Source organism: Artibeus jamaicensis, unplaced genomic scaffold, assembly GCF_021234435.1.
Source record: "Artibeus jamaicensis isolate MK-2021 breed Jamaican fruit bat unplaced genomic scaffold, CSHL_Jam_final contig_3197, whole genome shotgun sequence".
NCBI lineage: Eukaryota > Metazoa > Chordata > Mammalia > Chiroptera > Phyllostomidae > Artibeus > Artibeus jamaicensis.
This window is the reverse complement of record NW_026521752.1, coordinates 440,460-463,738: the sequence shown is the minus strand read 5'-3', so window position 1 is coordinate 463,738 and position 23,279 is coordinate 440,460. Positions and strand designations below refer to the sequence as shown.

The 23,279-nt window shown below is 38.8% G+C and overlaps 1 protein-coding gene across 5 annotated transcripts in view; it reads right to left on the bottom strand.

Moving 5' to 3' along the window:
* The window catches only part of CLYBL (citramalyl-CoA lyase), a 322,476-nt gene that overhangs the window by 32,675 nt on the left and 266,522 nt on the right, over nucleotides 1–23,279 (bottom strand). For all 5 annotated transcript variants that reach the window (XM_053663520.1, XM_053663521.1, XM_053663518.1 and 2 more), the window contains 2 exons: nucleotides 4,666–4,854; nucleotides 487–588 (listed from right to left, as the gene is read on the bottom strand). In XM_053663520.1, the coding sequence (XP_053519495.1) occupies nucleotides 487–588; nucleotides 4,666–4,854 (291 nt within the window). The remainder of the gene's footprint in view (nucleotides 1–486; nucleotides 589–4,665; nucleotides 4,855–23,279) is intronic.

Below are 23,279 nucleotides of genomic sequence, written 5' to 3'. Positions count from 1 at the left end.
AAATATTTTATGTTCTAATGTGGTAAATTGAAATAATATACTACATTTTGGTATATACTAACAATAGTAATCTTATCATGGATAATGTTGGTACAAAGAGACCAGAAAATTTCCCAATAAAAGGCACAAAATCGTTACAAAAGAATAATTGAAAGTTCATTCATAAGAGTGACATAATAAATTTTCATGCACATTTAATCTATAAATGTAATAATTCAAAGCATATATTTACATAGTGATTATTTAATTAAAATTATTTCTAGAAATCTACAATTTAAATATTTAGGATTGGGAAGTTTTTCCTTGCTACTTAGCCAATTTCTTTTCTAAGAGGCTTACAACCTGGTTTTGGATAATTATAGATGATAAATTGTACTCAAGGTTTATTTTGCTTAGAAGTCTTTTCAGAAAGATATTTTAAGTAGATGTTAAAATTGAAAAGAGTTCTCTGTAGTTAATAAAATACATACATTGGGGTTTTCTTACCTTAAAATTGAGCAAACCCATTGCAGTTTCCACAAAAGGGATTAAATTCATAGGCTGTTCAAGTTTTCGGCCTTTTAAGTAGAAGGAAAATTTGTCTGAAAACTAAAATCAAAAGTGTCATAGGTGATTAGATTAGTGGGGGGAAAATGTGCACTCACTGAAATGTAGACATAGAAGCAGTATTTAAATCTTTGGCCTGAGGAAGTAATATCCCAGCCTCTTTAGTCCACACAAAAGAGTTTTTTTAAAAAAAGGAAAGACCAAAGAAAAAAGGTAACAAAGTTCCCACCAAACGAAATAGTAAAACCCCAAGCATTATAATATTTTTTCTAAAAGAGCAATTTGAGGTCTAGGAGCTAGAACTGGAAGGAGAGATTCTTGAGTTTAAATGTTTCCCTTGAAAACATCTTTACTTAAGACCTCTCACCCTCACTTCATTAAATGCAGGTGATGGGCCCCTAAAACAGTGCAGACTTGCCGTACCTGCCATTCTGTTTTTGTTTCATGCCCAGCACTGACATCAGTGTAACTGCTCAGCAGCCTTCTATGTGGAATCCATATTATTCATTATAGCATCGTTACCCTTTGTTCAGAAGGTTTTTCTTCATAATTTTTTAGCTTACCTAAAGAGACCTTAAAAAGGAAGTTTAATTCTTTGAAGACCAAAGCTCGCCAATTTTTTTCCATGAGACCAGTTCACAGCTAGCTCTGTGCTGTCAGTGGGGTAGCCCAAATTCCAAAATCTATCATCTGGAAACATACAAAAGCTCTTGCACAGATCTCCCTGCCCCCCTTTCAAAAGGAAAAAAACCCCACCGTACTCTAAATTGTAAATCTACTAAGTCTATCTAGATCTAATACAATGTGGGGAGATAAAAAACAAAAACAACAAAAAAACTCAGGTATGACAAAGATATTTTTATAAATTAAGATGAAAACATATATATCCATTTTAAATTTAAGGAATATTCAGCCATTAATGGATATCAAAGGAAAAGGGATTTTAATCATCTCTCCATTCAGTCTCAGTTGGGTAAATCATATCTAAGAGATTTGCATAAATATAAACCATCAAAGACTTTTCATCTTCAAAGGGGGTTTCAAGACCCTATAAGCTTTGTACTGTAATCATCGCAGGTCACCACCCTGCAGGAATAGGGCTGCTATGGCAACATAAAAAAACTAATGCTTAAGGCTTAGCATAATATTCTGACTAATAGAAAGGAAACTCATTTTAAAAGCTGGCAGCCTATTTACCCGAAGCAGGATTAGAGGTGTTATTTCCCCTTTTAGCTGCCCCCTCCTTGCCTGTGCAGCACCCCCCAAATCTAATCACTGGGATCTTTAAAAAGCTTTTGAGCAATTTGCAGTAACTTTACAATTAAGCTAAAATAAATCACAGCTTTCAGTAATGAAGAATTATTCCCAGTTGCTCCCACTGCCCCCTCCCTTCATCTGTCACCATCATCATCACCTTCTTAGTAACTTTAGAAGGAAAGGAATAACTCAACCAAAATTGTAAGAAAGAAGAGAAGGCTACAATTTAAAGGAACAAAATGTACAGTATTCCATGTAATTGAAAATAAAACATAAATTATGTCATATTTAAGATGGAAAGTGGGTGTTACATATACAGTAGAGAAATTTTTTTCTCATTAAAAAAACTTGCAACATTATTTGTCCCCATGCTTTGTGATATAAGTTATAACTACAAAAATCATCAACTTTAAAAGTAAACACGTTGCAATAAATCCCCTGTTCTCAGTGAGAAAAATCACAAAAGTCTTTTGTTTTTAAGCCAATGGGGGCATTTAAAAATTAAATATTCTAGCCTATCCTCCTTCCCCTCCCCTTCTCTCTTAAAAAACTGCATTAAGTACACACACAAAAGGTAACTAGTGGAGAAGTTTCAATTAATTTTTTCAAAAGGAGACGATTAAATGTTTCCGGCCTGGTAAAGTGTTCATTTCAGCGAGGTGGAGGGGACTGAGGGGTTGGGAAGAGGAAAAGAAGGGAAAAAAATCACAAAGAGATTGGGGAGGAGATGAAGTAGCAGGGCTCAGCAATTCTTTCAATTCCAGTGCACACCCAATAGTGTGTTGGAAGAATGCACACTGCTCTGGATTTGTGGGAGAATTGTCCCACGACAAAAGAGGCAGAGTCACGCTTGTTATAGTCCAATAAGCTGTGCCAGTCAAACAAGAACCCACACTATTGACAAAAGGCCAGCAAGAGATTCTCACACAAAAGAAAACAAGGAAGCCCATCTTTCAGTTGTGCATCAGGCTCTGGGTTTTATGCTTCACATAAATACAAACGGAGAGGAAAAAATAAACAGCCCAAAAGACTTCTGTTAACTAGAAATCCTATTTAGATTTCGGTATGTTCCTCAAACCCAGGGATTTTAAAACAATGAACAGAAGCCGAGTTCAAGGCTGGGGTGGGTCCTCCCTCTCAAATGAGGGTAAAATAGTGATAAATAGGCGTTAACTAGAAAACCAAGAAGGAACAGTAACTTCAGATTCCATTTCAATCAACTTAAGACGCATTTGATTGGGCTAGGAACCCTTGAAGATATTAACCTAGTATGACCAGTATTTCCCAGCCTCTGAGGGGTGACCTAGGAGAGAACTCCAGTGTAGAAAGTAAATATGCATCCTGGAACACTGGGCTTCAAGACGGCACCAACACAGAGCTGTCCGACTGAAAAATAATGGCAGTTACGTGTGTAATTCTAAATTTTCTAGTGGCTACATTAAAAGAGTAAAATGAAACACGTGACTTTAATTTTAATAATGTTAAAATTAACAATATATCCTAAATATTATCATTCAAATGTATGTCAATATAAAAATTACAGAGATAATTAACATTTTTTATGGGGGCAGAGTGGGGAGACTATGGAATTTTTAAAATCCTGTGTGTATTTTACACTTCCAGGACATCTCAATTTGGCCTTACCACACTTCAAATGCTCAGTAGGGACATGTGGCAGGCAGCCACACATCGGAAAGCACAGGTCCAACTTATCTACCTGCCATTAAAAAGGTGAGCAGTTTCCTCAGGAATTACAACTCAGTGTATTGCTACAGTTGCAGCCATAGCCTCAGAGTAATCCCAGATGTGTCATCAAAATCACCACTGCCCACTTGCCCTTACCATACTTCCAGCACTTATGTGTCATAGGCCCTCTCCTGTGGAGTGGCACAGTGGAATGTTATTTTATTCATCAGAGAGCTGTAGAATCAGAGTAACCCCGAAATAAAATCTTGCCGATCCCCACTTTAACAATGAAAACAATCATAGTATAATTAGGCCCATTTCAAAGTTTTCTTAAGTAATTTGACATGCCAGGTTTTTATTGGCTGAAAAGTCTGTCATGAAACACAAACACACCTGTCAGCAATTTAAAAAGGAAGAACTAGAGATCTGGCCAGGAAATAATATCTGTGCTAATTAAAACCACTGATTAAAAGCTTCCTGTTTATTCCTCTGTTTGCCCTAAGGAGTAACCTTTACCTCTCCTCCTCTAGGTTCAATTTTTCATTTGCGTCTATGATCTCTTCCAATGATTCTGGCTGGATAAGGGCCATTTACATCGCTGTTCTCCCAGGTGGAGGGGTAGGGCCCGGCAGGGTATAAGAAGGATCCAATTCTTAGGCAAGCTAGTTTTTAAGGTCTGCTCTGTAAGGTCTACTGCAGGTGCTGTGTTATCCAAACCACAAATCTGATCAGGGAGCAGAAGCATCATTTCAAGAGTAGAGTTGTCCCATAGAACACTGTGGGCAAAGCCAGGTTCTCTTCGAGTGAAGAATATGGTCTCTTGAGCTCATTTCTTTTTCTGAATTCCTATTCTACTCTGTGTATATATTTTCAAAACTGGAACGACTCAAAAGCTTCCTTTCTGCTGCTGTTTCCTAGCCAGTCCTGAATCTTTAATTAAAGCAAAGTATTACTGTCCCTGGCTGGGTAACTCAGTGGGTTTCAGTGTCCTCCCAAAATGCCTAGGGTGAGGGTTTGATCCCTAGTCAGGGCACATACAAGAAAGAATCAACCAATGAATGCGTAAGTAAGTAGAACAACAAATTGATGTTCCTTTCTCTCTCTCTTTTCTTTTACCTCTCTCCCTCTAAAACCAATAAATAAATAATAAAATAAAGCTAAGGATTAGCTACTCACCCACTGGATTTCTTCAGGACCTTCCACCTTTGGTAGCATTAGGCTGGAAGGAAGGACCTGGGATTGCAAGAGGGTCTCCAGGTCTTCTTCAGCCAGACCACTGGACACTGAGTTGATTCTCACACACGTTTCAGTTGGGCCCAGATGAAAGTCTTCAAGAGTTTTTACTATTCTTAATCGAGCTTCATTCTGTGTTGATAAAATGTATCTCCTGTTACACTGTTATGCAGTTTTGGAGCCTGAGCACATTACTGTATCTACAAATTTCCTGTCTACCAAATAAATAAGTGGTATTTGAAACGAGACATCCAATCTGATTGGTAAAGTGACTGATTTCCAGACTTCATTCAAGGTGACTATCACATAGGTCATGGCCCCTACAATGCCTACCTGCTGTGGACTGTTCTGCCTGGTTTCAGGAATTGTAACTCGTACCCCCTATGGATGAGTCAGTGACCTCTGGAATGTGAACCACAGGAGACAAAGCTTGTCTCTGGTAGCAAATGCTGCCTCAGTTTCCTCCATGCCCCCAAAGCATGGTTGGAAGTCCTTGACAGGTACGACCCCTCAGAGGAGGGGCAACCTAGGCCAGACATGATCACTTGGGACGTCATCATGGAAGGACTCGGGGGAGAGGGGGGCTTCAACAAAGAGCAATGGACCCCCCCCCCCCCGGCTTTAACACAGCTCGAGTCTCCAAGTCCTCAGGGAGAAGCGCTTTCTTGCTCTAATCCCCTTAAGCCTGAATACCTGATGGGGAGAGGTGCAGCTCCTTGCCTTGCTAGAGCATGTCCTGGGGAAAAATCTGGCATCACAAAGAATTCCTGAAAAACCTGTGAAATCTGCTCCGCTAAGAGTGCTTTCATTCATGTTAAGGGTTCAAGCAGGAAACCCTAAAACTGTGCTCCTGACAGACTCTGACTCAGACTAAGCCCTCAGATTTCTTTGAAATGTTATCTACTGTTTGATCCTTGCCGCCCTGTATTCCTGTGTATTAACAACCCAATAAAAGCCCCTGGAGGAAGGGGCTAGAGGCCTTTTTCCTCTGGGAAACTGGCCACCTCTCCTCCCCAGGCACATCATGTCTCTGTCATGTTTACTCTCATCCGTGGCACACGGGGGGACTTGTGAGGAAAGTCACCCCCACACCTACTAGCATACTCCTAAATAGTTATGTCACCTTGCTCATTAGTATTACTTTTCAACTGCAAAGGAAAATTGATAGGTAACATTTATTGAGAACTTATTAAGAACTAGGCATAGTTCTAAGTCTTCTGCCTACAATTTCTCACTTAATAAATATGAGAAGCTAGATAACATGGGCAGTGGCAGTCTCATCTGTCGACATATTCATATTAGGGAACTTTGTTTTTCCACATGCTTCATGCATTTTCATTCACTTACATTTCTTTTTTGCAACTTAGCTGAATCTTGACATTCAGTTAGGAAGGCAGTCATAGGAAAATGACACTCCACACGACAAATAAGCTCCAACTTATTCAGATGGAAGGAAATAGTATCACTAAGAAACCCTTTCGTGAAGGGGTAGACATTTTTCCCCTTTGATTTGACAGTCTTTGCTCCAGTTAAGGAAAGCTGAAAGGTTGAAAGTTTGCTTTAGTATTTGAACTGTCCTCAGAAAAAGTGTATGAAACCAAATATGTTATTCATTGGCTTTGAGCTGGGTTGGTGACAGTGAGGGAGGGAGGGAAAGGAGTGCATTTTCATTGAGGGGGTGGTGTTTGGAGTTGAGAAAAAAGCATTTGGGTCATTACTTCCTGCCAATTTCAGTTTCAAAAACAAATTCCCTCAACTTGCCAACAGCCCTCAGTAAATTTTCTTTGTCAGAATGAATATGTATCACAAGTAGTTTCATTTAGGAAGGGTTTTTATGATACTAATAAAACTTTAACGCTTCTCGCTGCTCATGAATGTCGTTTTAAAAAACGTCTTAACAATATGCAACCATTTGAACAGCAGTGCTTATCTAGGAAAATAGCACACCAAAAAGCTGATATTGAGTCAAAGTCTAATCAACAAGACCAGCCAGGATGGATTGTAGGTCTACAACCTGGTGGAAGCAAGGAAGGCTTCCAAATGTGGTCTGAGTTAAACAGTGTGAGAAAACAGTAGCTTAGAGTTGTCAGGTCAGATGGAAACAGGGTTCATAAGACCAGTTTAAGACAGCTCTGTGGAGTCCAGATTTACAGAGCTCTGAATGCCAGTAATTATACCAAGCTTAGGGAAAAGCAAGAGAGTGCTGACACTAGCTACAGTGAGGGATGATGCAGCCAGCATTGGCTTGGTTTCACACCATGCTGTTGGCCATTCCACAGCTATAAAACTCATCCACTGCTCTACAATACCCTCTTGTTACATCCACTAAATACGAAAATACTGAAGGTGAAAAGCAGAAGTTCACTCAATCAATATCATGGTTCCAAGGCTGTCTAGAGTTGGTGAGAGAAATGTTTCCAACTCTTTGACAGTATGTGTATTAGATCCATGGCTTTCAGAGAACCTAAAATGTGTTGTGCTCTGTGTAGCCTGCACAACTACAAACTTAGATTCCTGCAGCCCATAAACATTTCAACTTGCAGGATTTCTTCCAATAGCAGCTCTGGCTTGTGAAGAGTCTGTTGGAACAGAGTGAATGGAAAATGGAAGGGAAGTAATTAGATCATTGAGCCTGAAATACATTTTAAAACTAGAGTTATTTGAATCTGCATCTTTACTCTCTAATCTGCATGTGTGCTCAACTTCTTAAATCGTTAATGTTGGTGTCAAACAAAATGTGACTTCTACACTGTAGCTTTTTGTTGTTTCACTTGGATTTGAAGGAGACTGTTTCGTCAAAGTTCATGTTCTAAACCAGTTTATGATTTTTATCTAAAGTCAGATTGTCATGGTTTCAGCACATTCTGGTTTACTTAGTAAAATTCTGTACTTGTGCAATTGGCTGCAAATGAAGTACCTAATTCCAACGTTAGGCATAATCTGATTAGTACTGTTCCTGTTATAATAAAGAGCAGCAAACAATCAGCATTTTATTAGATTTTTTTTTCTCTTTCTGGCTCAGAATTAAAACCAAGTTCTTTCCACTTCATCATTCTGTACCTTTCAAAAAAAAAAAAGATGCCTTGGACATATATTGTCACACAACTCCCTTATTAACAGGCTGTTGCTTGTTATTTACATAAATTAAGTGTGCATGCCTCTGCCATGTGTCCCAAAATGTCCAGCTTCACTGAAACCAACCAACAAGCATGTTGATTTTTTTTTCTTTTTGGTAGTTTAATGGTGAAGTATGTTACTGTGCTAGCAAACACACCCATGCCATCTGTTGGATGAGATGAAGGCAGTTTCTAAGAGCAATTAAGTTTAAGTTCTGGGTGTTCAGCTAGAGAGAGCCACAGTCCACCCAGTTGTGAAAAGAAAGAAATTGTGTTCATTCTGTTCTCTGCCTCTCTCTGTCCTCCTTCCCTTTCCCTAACACGTACCTTACTTCTTGCAACCATCTCTTTCTCATTTCCATCACCTCACTCCCTTTCACATTTCTGGCTTTTTCTCTGGCTCCTATTTGGCCCTGTCGTCCTTTAATTTCCATCTTGTTAGGAGGATTAGTAAAACACAGACCAGTAGAAACCATCTTCTCAGAAGGGCTAGCTGAGTAATCTACTGAGATTGTTGGTTGCTGAGCACTCCCTGGAGAAAGAAGGAAATGAAAATGAAAGCAAAAAGAGGCCACTCAAAACAGGCCTTTTTTGGTCATATTCTGGTAGCAAAACAGGTTGTTCAAAATGAAGTTTAGAAGGAACAGCATTCTAAACATGCTAACACTACAAGATGGCTTTGGTAAATTATTTCTCATGTAGGATGAACTTGTCCCCCTAAGATCTGACAACCTGGAAAAATCAGAATAATGGAATGAAGGCCTTTACTAACAATTACTTTAGGTCTTTGCAGATACTAATCACCATAGTGTGCTCTGTAGCATGTTCGATTCCAGAGGTGGGCTCTGCAGATATCACACAGAAAGTCAGCACTGATCAGAGTCTTCATAGGCTCTGTACTAAAGGGTGATGATACCAAAGTTCTGGCATTCGATCAACATTTTGTGCCATGGGCTGCTCAGTGCATTGGACCAGTGGCTAATAAACTTGTCCTTCCTTATACATAAGTCACCATATTATGTGACTCTGTCTGGGTCAGGAACAGAGACTGGGTTCTTACTGCCTGGGGAAGACACATGCTCCAGTGACGTAAGAGAGCGGATAAATCAACCATCACCAAGACCTGAAGACTCCAAAATTAAAGAAGAAAATATGCATGCAGTTGGTTCAATTGGCACCCATTAAAGCTAATAACTAATCATCTTCACAAGTTCCTAGCTCAGAATGATCAAATCTGCAAAGAAAACAACATCCGTCCACTTTTACACTCCAGTGGAAGAGGTGGTCCCTCGCGGCAGGGTGGCACAGTCTCGCCATCTGGAGAATAAATCGACTGTGAAGTACAGTATAGTTTGGGACCAAGCTCCGTGGCGGCAGCTCAGCAGTCAGTTCATTAGTTCCAAACTTCCAGGGATTAGAGCAGCATCAATTCTACCGTCAGATAGGAAGAGACACACAGGATTCGGGATTCAAGGAGGATTGTGACAACCAGGAGGAGCCCCTTGGGCTTATTTATAAAACTACAAAGTATAAACAGACCTAAATAAGTGTCTTAAATAATAGCATTATCACAGTTTCATAACATCTGAATTAACACCTTTTTCTTCTTTTTCCCCCTCCTCAGCCCCCACACATGCGTTGAAACCATGTATGTTAATATATTGTTGTTTTTCAGAGGAAATTGCAAAGATGACCCTGGATGCAACAGGAGCAATGAGAAAGAAAGCTGTGCAGCAGAACTGAGATTTGGTAATTAAGAAATTTGAAAGACTTTCTAGACTCCAGGGAGATGCATAACATTCGTGATTTTTAAAAATGTGTAATTAATATTTTCATCCTGCAAAAGGCAAATTGCTATGCCACATATCCAAAAGCACTAGTGAATTCTTTCTTTTCTGAATTTGTCTTTCATCTCATTTTACCTAATTCCTAAAATGATGTCATAGGCATGGTGTAAAATAAATTTTGGGAAGAAGAGCTAGATATCAGCATCAATATGAAATTACTTTTTAAAAAAGATTTTATTTATTTATCTTTAGACGGGAAGGGAAGGAGAGAGGGAGAGAAACATCAATGTATGGTTGCCTTTCGTGCGCCCCCTTCTGGGAACTGGCCAGCAGGGAACTGGCCTGCAACCCAGGCATGTGCCCTGACTGGGAATTGAACCGAGATTGTCTGGTTTGCAGGCCCTCACTCAATCCGCTGAGCTACACCAGCCAGGGCTGAAATTACTTTTTGAACAATTTGAGAATGTTTGGTTTAAAATAAATTCTGAGGTCTGCTTTTTCATGTACCTTTTTATATGTTTATATTAATATAAAGGTGTTTGTGACATAAAACATGTCATCACTAGTAAATTATAGTTTTGTATTTTTATTATAAAAACATAAAATTTATTATAATCATGGAGACTTGTAGTGACTGCATTGGAAAAAAAGGTAAATAAATTCTCATTGCTTATTACAACCTGGTAGTGAAAATGTTCAATTTTTTATATCCCATGAATTTTTCACATGAAAAACAAATCTTGGTTTGCCTGTTTTTTTAAAAATATATTTTATTGATTATGCCATTACAGTTGTCCCATTCCCCCCCTTTACTCCCATCCACCCTGCATACCCACTCCCCCCACTCCCTTCCTTTAGTTCATATCCATGTGTCTCAAGTTCTTTAGATTCTATATTTCCCATATGATTCTTGCCCTCCCCCCATCTATTTTTCTACCTACCATCTATGCTACTTATTTTCTGTACCTTCTCCCCATTCTTCTTCTCCCACTCCTCTGTTGCTAACCCTCCATGTAATCTTCATTTCTATGGTTCATTCTGATTTAGCTGTCCTCTTAGTTTGCTTTTGTTTTAGGTGTGGTTGTTAATAACTGTGAGTTTGCTGTCCTTTCACTGTTCATCTTTTTTATATTCTTTTTCTTAGCTAAGTCCCTTTAACGTTTCATATAATAAGGGCTTGGTGATGATGAACTCCTTGAATTTGACCTTATCTGAGAAGCACTTAATGTGTCCTCCCATTCTAAATGCAAGCTTTGCTGGATAGAGCAATCTTGGATGTAGGTCCTTGCCTTTCATGACTTGGAATACTGCTTTCCAGCCCCTTCTTGCCTGTAAGGTCTCTTTTGAGAAATCAGCTGACAGTCTGATGGGAACTCCTTTGTAGGTGACTATCCCCTTATCTCTTGCTGCTTTTAGGATTCTCTCCTTCATTTTAATCTTGGCTAATGTAATGATGATGTGCCTTGGTGTGTTCCTTCTTGGGTCCAACTTCTCTGGGACTCTCTGAGCTTCCTGGATTCCTGGAAGTCTATTTCCTTTGCCAGATTGGGGAAATTCTCCTTTATTATTTATTCAAATAAGGTTTCCACTGGTGGCTGTTCCTCTTCCCCTTCTGGCACCCCTATAATTTGGATGTTGGAGCGTTTAAAGATGTCCTGGAGGTTCCTAAGCCTCTCCTCATTTTTTTGAATTCTTGTTTCTTCATCCTTTTCTGTTTGGTCATTTTTTTCTTCCTTCTGGTCCACTCCCTTGATTTGAGTCCCAGTTTTATTTCCATTACTATTGGTTTCCTGTGCATTACCATTCATTTCAATTAGTTTAGCCTTCATATATTCCTCTAATTTGTGACTAAAATCAACCAGTTCTGTGAGCATCCTGATCACAAGTGTTTTGAATTGTGCATCTGAAAGTTTAGCTATTTCTTCATCGCTTAGAGTTATGGGCTCTGGGGCTTTGAGTTCTTCTTGAGCTATGTTTTGGTCTGTTTGAGCCTGTTACATATGAGGAGAGGCGCCTTAGGTGTTCACCAGGGTGGGGCTACCCAAGTCGCTGGTTTGTGATGCTGGATGTGGGGGCGGGGTCAGAGAGGGACAATAGTGGTCTCCTCTGCTGCTTCCTGTTACTGGGGCCTGCGCGGTCCATCTCACCACTCCCTCCTTCGCTGGTTTATCTGCACGTTAATGTGTGACCTCAGTCAGCCCTCAGTGGGTCTGCCCACTGCTACTCCACACCTGGGATCCACCCACGGCTACCTGCGCACCTGGGTCGTGTGCCCAGGTCAGTCCAGTGGATCTTTATTGCTGACCTCGCTCTGCTGCTGGCTCTGCCTCTCTTACCGGTTGGGCTGAATGACTTGTTGTTGTCAGGCTTCCATATAGTTCAATTTTCTGTGGTTTGACTGCATTTTTGTTGCTAAAACTTTGTTGTTTTTAAACTTGGTTGTGTGAGAAGGCACAATGTTTCCACCTATGCCTCCATCTTGGCAGAAGTCTGCTGCTGTTTGCCTGTTTTTTCAAACAAAATCTACCACACTATTGAACATACTATGAGTTAACTGGTTTAAAATTTTGTTCATTAGTAACACCAAAGGCACAGGTAATATAAAAAAAAACTAATTGGACCTCATGAAAATTAAAATATTTTTTTAAAATATATTTTATTTATTTTTAGAGAGAGGGGAAGGGAAGGAGAAAGAGTGGGAGAGAAACATCAATGTGTGGTTGCCTCTCATGTGTCTCTACTGGGGACCTGGCCTGCAACCCAGGCATGGGCCCTGACTGGGAATTGAACCAGCTACCCTTTGCTTCACAGGCCCGTGCTCAATCCACTGAGCTACACCAGCTAGGGCACAATTGAAATATTTTTAAGAGTTTAGAAAGGCAGCCCACAAATGGGAGAAAATATTTGCAAATCATAGATCTGATAAGTAATTAACATCCAATACATATATATAACTCCTAAAAGTCAACAACAAACAAAAATAATTTTAAAATGGGAAAGAGACTTGAATAGAATTTCTTCAAAGAAGATAGATATATAAGTGGCCAATATACATGTGAAAAGATCATTGATCACTAGGAAGATGCAAGTCAAAACTACAGTGAGATGTCACTACATCCATTAGGATGGCTACTATTAAAAAAAAACAAAGAAGAAAATAACAAGTGTTTGTGAGGATGTGGAGAAATTAGAACTTGGGCACTACTGGTAAGAATGTAAAATATTACAACCACTACAGAAAATAGGAGGGCAGTTCCTCAAAAAATTAAAAATAGAATTACCATATCATCCAGAAACTTCACTTCTTCGGTATATACTCAAAACAATTGAAGACAGGGTTTCAGAGAGATTATTTGTATACACATGTCTGTAGCAGCATTGTTCACAATGGCTAAAATGTGGAAGCAACTCAAGTAGCCATTGATAGAAGGATGGATAAGCAAAATGTGTTGTATACATAAAATGGGAATATTATTCAATGTTCAGAAGGAAGCAAATTTTGACACATGCTACAACATGGAAAAACATTGAAGGCATTATGCTAAGTGAAATAAGCCAGTCACAGAAAAACAAATACTAGATGGTTCCACTTATGTGAGTTACTTAGTCAAAATCATAAAGACAAATAGAATGGTGGTTGCTAGGGGCTAAGGGAGGGGTGGAATTGGAGTTACTGTTTAATGGGTACAGAGTTTCAGTTTTACAAGATGAAAAGGACTATGGAGATTGATAGTGATAATGGTTACATAGCCATGTGGGTGTATTTAATAACCACTGAACAATGTACTTAAAAATGATTAAGATAGTATCCTTTGTTATATGTATTTTACCACAATTAAAATAGGTAAAAATTCACTTCACAAATTATTACATTTCATAGAATATTACATGTTTACTCTGAAAACATAGGTCTTGTTAGAGCAAAGTTTCTGATGTGTTAATTACAAAAGATACATTAATACATAGGTTTATAGTAAAATGTTTCAATCAACATTCATTAAAAAAAACTAAGCCTAAGGATGTATATGGATGGGTGACTCATAATATGTAATTGGCATTTCTGTCCCCGAGAGTTAATGGAAATAGAAAAATCTCTATAAAATATAATAAATCTATTAATATACTAGGTTTATAATATGTATTAAAATAATTCCTTTTGAAGGTCTCTGTGCAATTAAAATATCTTTAAAAGACATTAAAACAATGGCCCTGACCAGTGTGGCTCAGTTGGCGGAGCATTGTTCTGCAAGGTGAAAGGTCAATAGTTTGATTCCTGGTCAAGGCACATGTCTGAGCTGTAGGTCCAGTCCCCAGTTGGGGTGCAGTTGTGATGTGTACAAGAGGCAATTGATCAGTGTTTCTCTCATAAATCAATGTTCTCTCTCCCTCTTTTTCTTCCTCCCTTTCCCTCTCTCTAAAAATAAAGAAACAAAATCTTACAAAAAAAGACATTAAAACAGTGGCTTAAATTTGTCAGGCAGTGCTAGACTTTTGTCAAAATTCACAGAATGTACACTTCAAATCTGTGCATTTCATTGTATATAATTTTTACCTCAAAAGGACAAAAAGAACGGTGAACAAATGTTGAACTCTAGTCAATGACATGCACACAGTGTATTTAAGGGGAAGTGTACTGCTGTTCTCTGCAACTTACTGTGAAATGAATTTTAAAAAGTAAATGAATACAACTGAAACAAATACAAAAAACATTGAATGCCAAGTGTAATTTTTAAAAAGTAAATGAATTGATGGATGGGTAGAGGGAGAGATGGATAGATCTAGATTAAAGCCGGAAGAGTCTAACATTAATGGAAGAATATAGGAGGTAGATACGTGGAAATTCCCTGTATAATCTTTCAACTTTTCTGATGTTGGAAATTTTTGTATAAAATTTTCTAAAACAATGAAAAATCACATCTAAAATCTTAATTTCTAGAGCTGGTTGATGAGTAGTACATAGGGACTCTTTACACTATCCTCTTTACATTTGCATATATTTGGATATTTCCACAATAAAATGTTAAACAATGGTTAATGATTTGAACTTCATTTTACTTGTTATTTGTGTGCAATAATTTTGTGGAAGATTATTTTTAGATGTGATTTTTTTGCTAACAGGTTTAAAATTCAAATGACATATAATGTAACCACTTAAAGTATAAAATTCAATTGCTGTTAGTGTATTTACAGAGTTGAGCAACCATTATCACAGCCAACATTAGAATATTTTTATCATCCCAAAGAGAAACCCTATACTCTGTATAAGTCACTCCCATTTCTCTCTACTCTGGGCAATGACTAATCTGCTGTGTTTTTCTATAGATTCGCTTCAGACATTTCATAGACATGAACCTTTCACAGACAAAGAATCATGCAATATACAGTTTTTTTTGTGACTGGTTTCTTTTACTTAGTACAATATTTCAAGGTTATCATGTTGTAGCATGTATCAGTATTTTCTCCTTTTTTATTGCCAAATAATATTTCATTGTATAGATATACTACTTTTGTTTAGCTGTTACTAGTTAATGGACATATGGTTTGTTTCCATTTTTGGCTATCAGGAAACATGCTCCTATGAACATGCATGTACAAATGTTTATGTGGAATCTGTTTCCATTTCTCTTGGACACATACCTAGGGAAAATTAGAATTGCTATGTTTAATTTTTTGAGGAACTGTTCATTGTTATGGAAGTGGCTATGTCATTTTACATTCCCATAAGCAGTGTAAGCAGGTTCCAATGCTCTACATCCTCACCATCACTTGTTATGATCCTTTTGATTACAGCCATCCTAGAGGCTGTAAAGTGTTTCTCACTGTGCTCACTATGGTTTTGACTTGCATGTCGCTGTTGGCTAATGATGTTGAGTATCTTTTCATGTGCTATTGGCCATTTTTTCTATCTTCTTTGGAAAAATGTCTATGCAAATCCTTTGCTCATTAAAAAAAGTTGTGATAAAATACATATAAAATTTTCCATTGTAACTATTTTAAGTGTACTTTCCGTGGTCTTAATTACATTCACACTGTTGTAAAACCATCACCACTAATTCCAAAAGTTTTCATCACCCCAAACCCAAACTCTGTAACCATTTTGCAATAATTCCTCAGTCCCTCCTTCCCCTTAGCCTTGGTACCCTCTAATCTGCTTCCTGTATCTATGCATTTGTCTATTCTAGGAGTTTCATATAAGTGAAACCATATAATATTTGTCCTTTTGCATCTAGTTTATTTCACTTAGCATCATTATATCTTAAGGCCCATTTATGTTGTGGCATGTGTCTGAATTTTATTCTTTTTTATGTCTGAAAATATTCTACTGTGTGTGTGTGTGTGTGTGTGTATATATATATATATATATATATATATATATATATATGACACGTTATAATTCCATTCATCTGTTAATGTACATTTCAGTTGTTTCTACCTTTTGGTTATTGTGAATAATGCTAATATACTGGCCTACAAGTGGCTTTTGGAATCTCTGTTTTCAATTATTTTGGGCATATGTCTAGTAGTAGAATTGGTAGGCCATATAGTAATTCTGTTTTTAACATTTTGAGGAACTGACAGATTATTTTCCACAATTTTGTTGCATCATTTTACATTCCAATCAGCAATGTACCAGAGTTCCAATTTCTCCACATCTTTAATAACACCTGTTATTTTATATTCTATTTATTTGCTTTTTTTGAAATAGCCATCCTAGTGAGTGTGATCTGGTATCTTACTGTGGTTTTATTTGTACTTCTCTAATGACTAATGTCACTGAGCATCTTTTCGTATGCTTATTGGCCATGAGTACACTTTTAGAGAAATGCCTATTCTAATCTTTTGCCCATTTAAAAAAATTGGGTTGTTTGTCTTTTTGTTGTTGAATTATGAGTGTCTTTTATACATTATGGACTTCAGATATATGATTCCCAAATATTTTCTCTCATTCTGTAGGCTGTCATTTCACTTTCTTCAAGGTGTCCTATGAAGCAAAAATTTTATAATTTTGCTGAAGTCCAATTTATCTTTTTTTTCCTTTTGCTGTTTGTGCTTTTGTTACCATTTTTTGAGATTACTGCCTAATCCAAGCTCATGAAAATTTACAATGATGAAATTCAAGATGGAGGCATAGGTAGAAATGCTTTGCTTCCTTGCACAACCAAAAGAAGGACAACAACCAATTTAAAAACAACAACAAAAAACCTACCAGAAAATCAAACTGCATGAAAGTCTGACAACCAAGGAGTTAAAGAAGAAACATTCATCCAGACTTGTAGGAGTGGGGGAGATGGGAGGCTGGGATGGAGAAGACATGTGGCAAGGCTTGGCAGAGTGAGGCAGGTGAGATAGTAGCTGGTGGATAGGATTTTCCAAATTTGTGTGTGGATAAGCCACTAGTAACAACTGGGAAGTGAGACACACCCACCAAACCCAGGGTTCCAGCTCCGGGAAATAAAGCCCCAAAATCTCTGGCTGTAAAAACCTATGGGGGCTGTGGTGGTGGGAGAACTCCTAGTCTCACAGGGGAGTCCACTGGAAAGGCCCATGGAGTGCTAGAATGTACAAAAACTGATGTACCTGGGAATAATGAAGGAGAACTTCCCCAATCTGGCAAAGGAAATAGACTTCCAGGAAGTCCAGGAAGCTCAGAGAGTCCCAAAGAAATTGGATACAAGAAGAAACATACCGAGGCACATTATAATTAAATTACCCAAGATTAAAATGAAGGAGAGAATTTTATTTTATTTATTTTTTTAATTTTTTTAAATTTATTGAGTTATTTTTCAAGTACAGTTTTCTTTTGTCAATTTCTCCCATCCCAACCCCCCCCACCCCGTCTCCCCACCTCCCTCCCAACCCCTCCCTCCCCACAGACCTCATCCCTGTGTCTTTCATACTTGTTCTTCAAAATCCTGAAGGAGAGAATTTTAATAGCAGCAAGAGAAAAGGAGACAGTTACCTACAAAGGAGTTCCCATAAGACTATCAGCTGATTTCTCAAAAGAAACCTTGCAGGCAAGAGGGGGTTGGAAAGAAGTACTCCAAGTCATGAAAGAAGACAAGGACCTACATCCAAGATTGCTCTATCCAGCAAAGCTTCCATTTAGAATGGAAGGACAGATAAAGTGCTTCTCAGATAAGGTCAAGTTGAAGGAGTTCATTATTGCCGAGCCCTTATTATATGAAATGTTAAAGGGACTTATCTAAGAAAAAGAAGTTAAAAAATATGAACAGTAAAACAACAACAAACTCACAACTATCAACAACTGAACCTAAAAAAAACAAAAACTAATCAAATAGCTAGAACAGGATCAGAAGCACAGAAATGGAGAGCGCATGGAGGGTTATCAGTGGAGAGAGGGAGGAGGAGAATGAGGAAAACGGTACAAGGAATAAGAAGCATAATTAGTATGTATAAAGTAGACAGGAGTAGGTGAAGAATAGTGCAGGAAATAGAGAAGTGAAAGACCTTATATGTACGATCCATGAACATGAAATAAGGGGGGGCGTAGTGCAGGAGGGTAGGGGTTCAGGATGGAGCAGGGTAAAGGGGAGAAAAACAAATATGACAACTAAAATAGCAAAATGAATTAAATATTTAAAAAAAGAAAATTTACAGGTATGTTTTCTTTAAGTGTTTATGTTTAGGCCCTTGTATATTATATATATGTATATAATTATATATGTATACTACATATAATTATATATGTATATATTGTACATATATGTATGTGTATTATATATACATATATGTACACATATATTATCTACACATATATATGTACATTTATGTGTGTGTATATATATAATTTTGAATAAGGTGTGAGATGGGGAGGCTTATGATATTTTCATTTTGTGTTTAAAGTCTTTATAATTCAACAAAACAATGAAAATTTCCTGTGAAGAGGAAACTCAAGGGGAAGGAAGAGGCTTACTTCCATCAGCCTCTTCACTCTGCTTTGCCCTAGCCCACAACTGACGAATGGTTGGTGTTTGGGTTTCTTGCTGCCATAGCCCTATCCATCTCCTTTCCTCACTCTCCATCTCTTTTATTTTGTCCTTTCCCTACCTGCTGCTGATGGATTTTCCACAACTGCAAGTGTCAGGTCTTGTGTGTTTTTTTTGAGAACCTTGCCAGGCACCCTCATGGCCTCTTAGGGGCCTCAGATCCAATTTCACAGGGAAATGTTGTGCTAGTGCCGAGAACATGTCGCTCACAGGGATAGCTGCCTATACTTTTTATATTTCTTGTTAACTTTATGATGTAGTAGTGTGGCTTTGAGGCACACCTTGTGCACAACTTTTAAAAAAGACAAAGTATTTACCTACTAAAGGCAGGTGTTGACTTTTTCAATTCTAATAACAACTGTGATGCTGATTTATCTGTGGACATTTGGAGTCTGCAAGTGCATGGCTCTTCCCACTCTTATTATTTTCTTTGTTCTCACTCATTGCTCATTCTCGCAGCATCAGTGAGGCAATGCTATAATTTTTGTTTTCTAGCAGGGTAGCAGAGGCACAAGGAGCATGATATTTGTCCCAGGTGGGACAATCCGTGAATGAAGGAATGGGAGCTTTGGCATGCTGACTCTGGAGGGACCATTAGTATGGCCATATGATAAAAAGGATCCAGAGGAACACTAAACACCATTACTCATTAGGCGTTTTACAAACTTAAGGCCAAACATCCAGATATTTGGAGACATTTAGATAACTGACGGGGTTTGTTTTTTTGTTTAAGACTGTGAGTCTGGCCTGGTTGGTGTGGCTCAATGGATTGAGTGTTGGCCTGCAAATCAAAGGGTTGCACATTTGAGCCCTGGCTGGTGTAGCTCAGTGGATTGAGCGGGGGCCTGCAAACCACACGATCATGGTTCGATTCCCAGTCAGGGCACATGCCTGGATTGCAGGCCAGTTCCCTGCAGGCCAGTTCCCAGCAGGGGACGCACAAAAGGCAACCATACATTGATGTTTCTCTCCCTCTCTCCTTCCCCCCTTCCCCTCTAAAGATAAATAAATAAAATCTTTAAAAAAAAAAGGGTTGCACATTTGATTCCCAGTCAAGGCACATGCCTGGGTTGCAGGCCAGGTCCCCAATGGGGTACGCAAGAGGCAACCACACACTGATGTTTCTGTCTCTCTTTCTCTCTCCCTTCCCGTATCTAAAAATAAATAAATACAAAATTTAAAAAAGATTGTGATTCTGGAAAGAAAGTTGCCTGAACATCGTTTCCAGATTCTGCCTGATGTCCCTGGCCTGGTGCATTTAACATTTTTTAACCGGTAGGACAGGAATCAATCAAATGCTATCTACTATGCAAGGTGCTGGGGATGAGTAGGGTGTGGTGGGTAAGGAAAGATAGCAAGATCACTTTATATCATTATATAAATGAATAGAGGAATGTATCATCTAGTTGTGGTGGTAAAGGGCCCATAGAATAGGAAGTGAAATAACAGTTCTAGTCAGTGGAATAGATAATAGGACCCCAGGACATAGAGGCAGGAGGGAACACTTCAGGCTGAGTTGGGGGAAGGGGAGTTGAGGTGTTCAATAGGTGCAGAGGAGGTGGTAGCACCAAGCAGAGATCTGGAAGTGGAAAAAGAGCAAGGCAGGAAGAGTGAGTGAATAAAATGGCAGATGGTCAGGACATATGAGGTTAGCTAAGGAAGGTGCTTGGTGCCAGGAGATGGACAGAAAGAGAGGAGATTCCAAAGCAGGTAAAAGTAAGCCCATGATTTAGGAACAAAGGGCTACGGCCCTGTTCCACTGGGAAAGGAGAGGGCGATGGGAGTGGTGAGCCAAGAATGTCCACCTTCTTTATTGGAAAGTGTACTGATCTGGATTGGGGGAAGGTCTGTCCCCCACAGCCATTGAGCACTAAGGAGAGAAGTTCCATACTTGAGAATGCCCTGCCCATGGGCATCCCTGGAGTGTAAAGCATGTGCTTTTTATCAGGAGAAGGCCCTAGTCCCAAAGCTACTCAAGTTTGTCTTTGGAATGGGTGTTGGTGCAGGGGACTCTGAACTGGGGGATTCACAGTGCAGTGCAAGGAGAAAGAAACATAAGTACACATCGAGTGGGGATTCCGGCTTCCCTCCCTGCCAGGGGCCTTCTAATAAGTCTCCTCTTCCCTCCATGGTGCAAAGCACAGCCTGAAGCAAAGCTACCCCTCTAGGTGCAACTAGCTGTATTTGTGTTTTGCAACTTCTCTAGGTTAGAGAAAATAATTAACTGTTTTGGTTCAAAAGCCTCCTGCTGTGTTGCAGTCTGCGTGGGAGAATAAAAATAAACAAGTGAAAGGGAACAGTGTCATCAAAGGGCTCTGAAACCACATTTTTTCATTATAAGGATGAAAACACTGCCATTTGCCACAGGTGTCACAGATTACCTACGCAAGGCAAGTCCGCTGGCCTTTCATTCTTTTTAAAGGATAAATCAAGAGCAATCAGTTCATAATTTAATGAGGCAGCCTTGTCACAGCTCCAGATACACCTCAGATAGCAGCCATGTCATCTGTCCTGGCCTGAGCAATGTTACTATGATGCTTAACAACATGTTTTGGCTGATGACTTTCTTTAGTTCTCAATCTGGTTTGGGATACATTGCTAGAAATGGTCCAAATTTGTCACTTAATGTAAATATCAAGATCTGGTTGGTTTTTTATAAAATTAAGCCAAAGTTTTTTTTACTTCAATTGAGGAAAACATTTGTTTCCCTGCCCATCACCAATTTTGGAAGCAAGTTGGGCTGCTTCTCTCTAAGGACGCACTCAGGTAGGTTTTGAGGGAGCTGTGCCAGTGGTGCTGCTGAGGGATTCCTGTCTGTGTGCCAATTGCTTCACCAACACTTCTCTAAGGTGCTGACACAAAGAATCTTGTCTCCATAAATAGGAGGTTATAAAAAAAAGAGAAGTATAAATGTCTAGTGATAAGGCACAAACAGTTTTGCAGTTAAACAAACCGAGCTATAGTTTTTGCTAGCCGCAGGGTCTAGGCCTTGTCTTTTCATTCTGGGTAGGAAGCTTGACCTGGTGGCAGAGCAGCATCCCATACAGAGCTCTTTAGATCCCTTAGTGTTAATGAGTCTTCCTGGCAGCCCTGAATGAAGAAATTAGGTGACTGAGTAAGCTCTGCAATGGCAGAAATAGACCATAAAGAAAGATTTCTTGCAGTATACTAAACTGGATCATTATGCTCACAAACTACTGTGAAGGTAGGTGAGGCTTTACAACTAAAAGGACTTTTAGAACTCCCTACAAAATATAGCCAGTTGGTTCTACCTTTGCATATTTTAATTTCTGTTGCTCAAATATATACTCACACCCTCATTTTATAGGAGCTATTCATATGTTTTTTATGCTTTGTTGTTTGTCTTGCTTCCTAATTATTTTCTAAAGAAAGTGGCCATCTGAAAAAAACTATTTTAGGTGGCAAATTTACAGGTATTTTAAAAAGTAGAACTTTTGCATCCTATTCTTCACTTATTTTATTTTATTCTAAAATCAACAAGGAAAAGAAAAATATAATATGGAAAACTGAAGAATGGAGGATGATGATGTTCATTATCAGAATATTTTTTTTAAAAAGAGGCAGAGTCTGTTCTTCAACTATGGTTTGGTTACAGTGAAGGGCTTTTCTCAAGGGCCAACCCATTTAGGAGGAGCCTTCTCCTTGTGATCTACTGGAGCATGCCCAAATTCCTCTGAAAATGGGTACCTTGGAGAAAGTGGCATAGCCCGGTGTCATCTTACCTAGCTCAATAACCCTTAGATCTTCTATAATTAAATGTCTTCCTCAAAAAAATGCTAATAAAACAATGCAATAGCTGGCAGCATGCTTGATTTTCATTTCATTCTACGCCTTTTCCTCTTGCCAGCTCTTCACGTTGACTTTCTCAGCAGCTTCATTCCTTCACCGGTGACAGGTAGGCTCACTGCAGAACCACTTGGGTTTTCTTCCCTCTTTTTGTGCCCAGTAAATTTTCGTAAAACATTTAACATGAGAACAAGCAGGTTAATTTACTGTGCCAGTGAGCCAAGGCTCTCTGCAACACCACCATGTTTTGTCATCAGAGTCAGAGGCCTCAGTCCCAATGGTAAAGATGCTTGCCAGAGCTTTCTCTGTGCAGACATCAGGTGTGATTTAGCAGAACAGATTGTGTGGACACTCAGTGGCTTCAATAATCCATGTGTCAGAACCAAATTGTATCCTTCATGTGAGATGAAGATGAAAGTCTCATGGGTAGAAGTTCTGCCACGAAAGGCCTCGGGACATATAGGAAATGGGAAAGTAACCCCACCTGGCAATACCCAGGAAAATGAAATTTCAGGAAAATTAAAGTTCTTCTTCTTAACCATATCAGAAACCCATTAAAATACTCCATCATATCACAATGCCATTTTCCTCTAATGACGGGTAGACAATGAGAATGAAAGATATCTCTATATCTATGTATCTGTCTACAAAGATATGCAAAAAATGAAATTATGGTTGACCCTTGAACAGCATGGGGTTATGGGTGCTGATCTCCATGCAGTAAAAAATCCAACTTTTAAAAAACAATTTTATTTTATTTATTTTTACAGAGAGGTGAAGAGAAGGAGAATGAGAGGGAGAGGATTATCAGTGTGTGGTTGCCTCTTGCGTACCCAGCA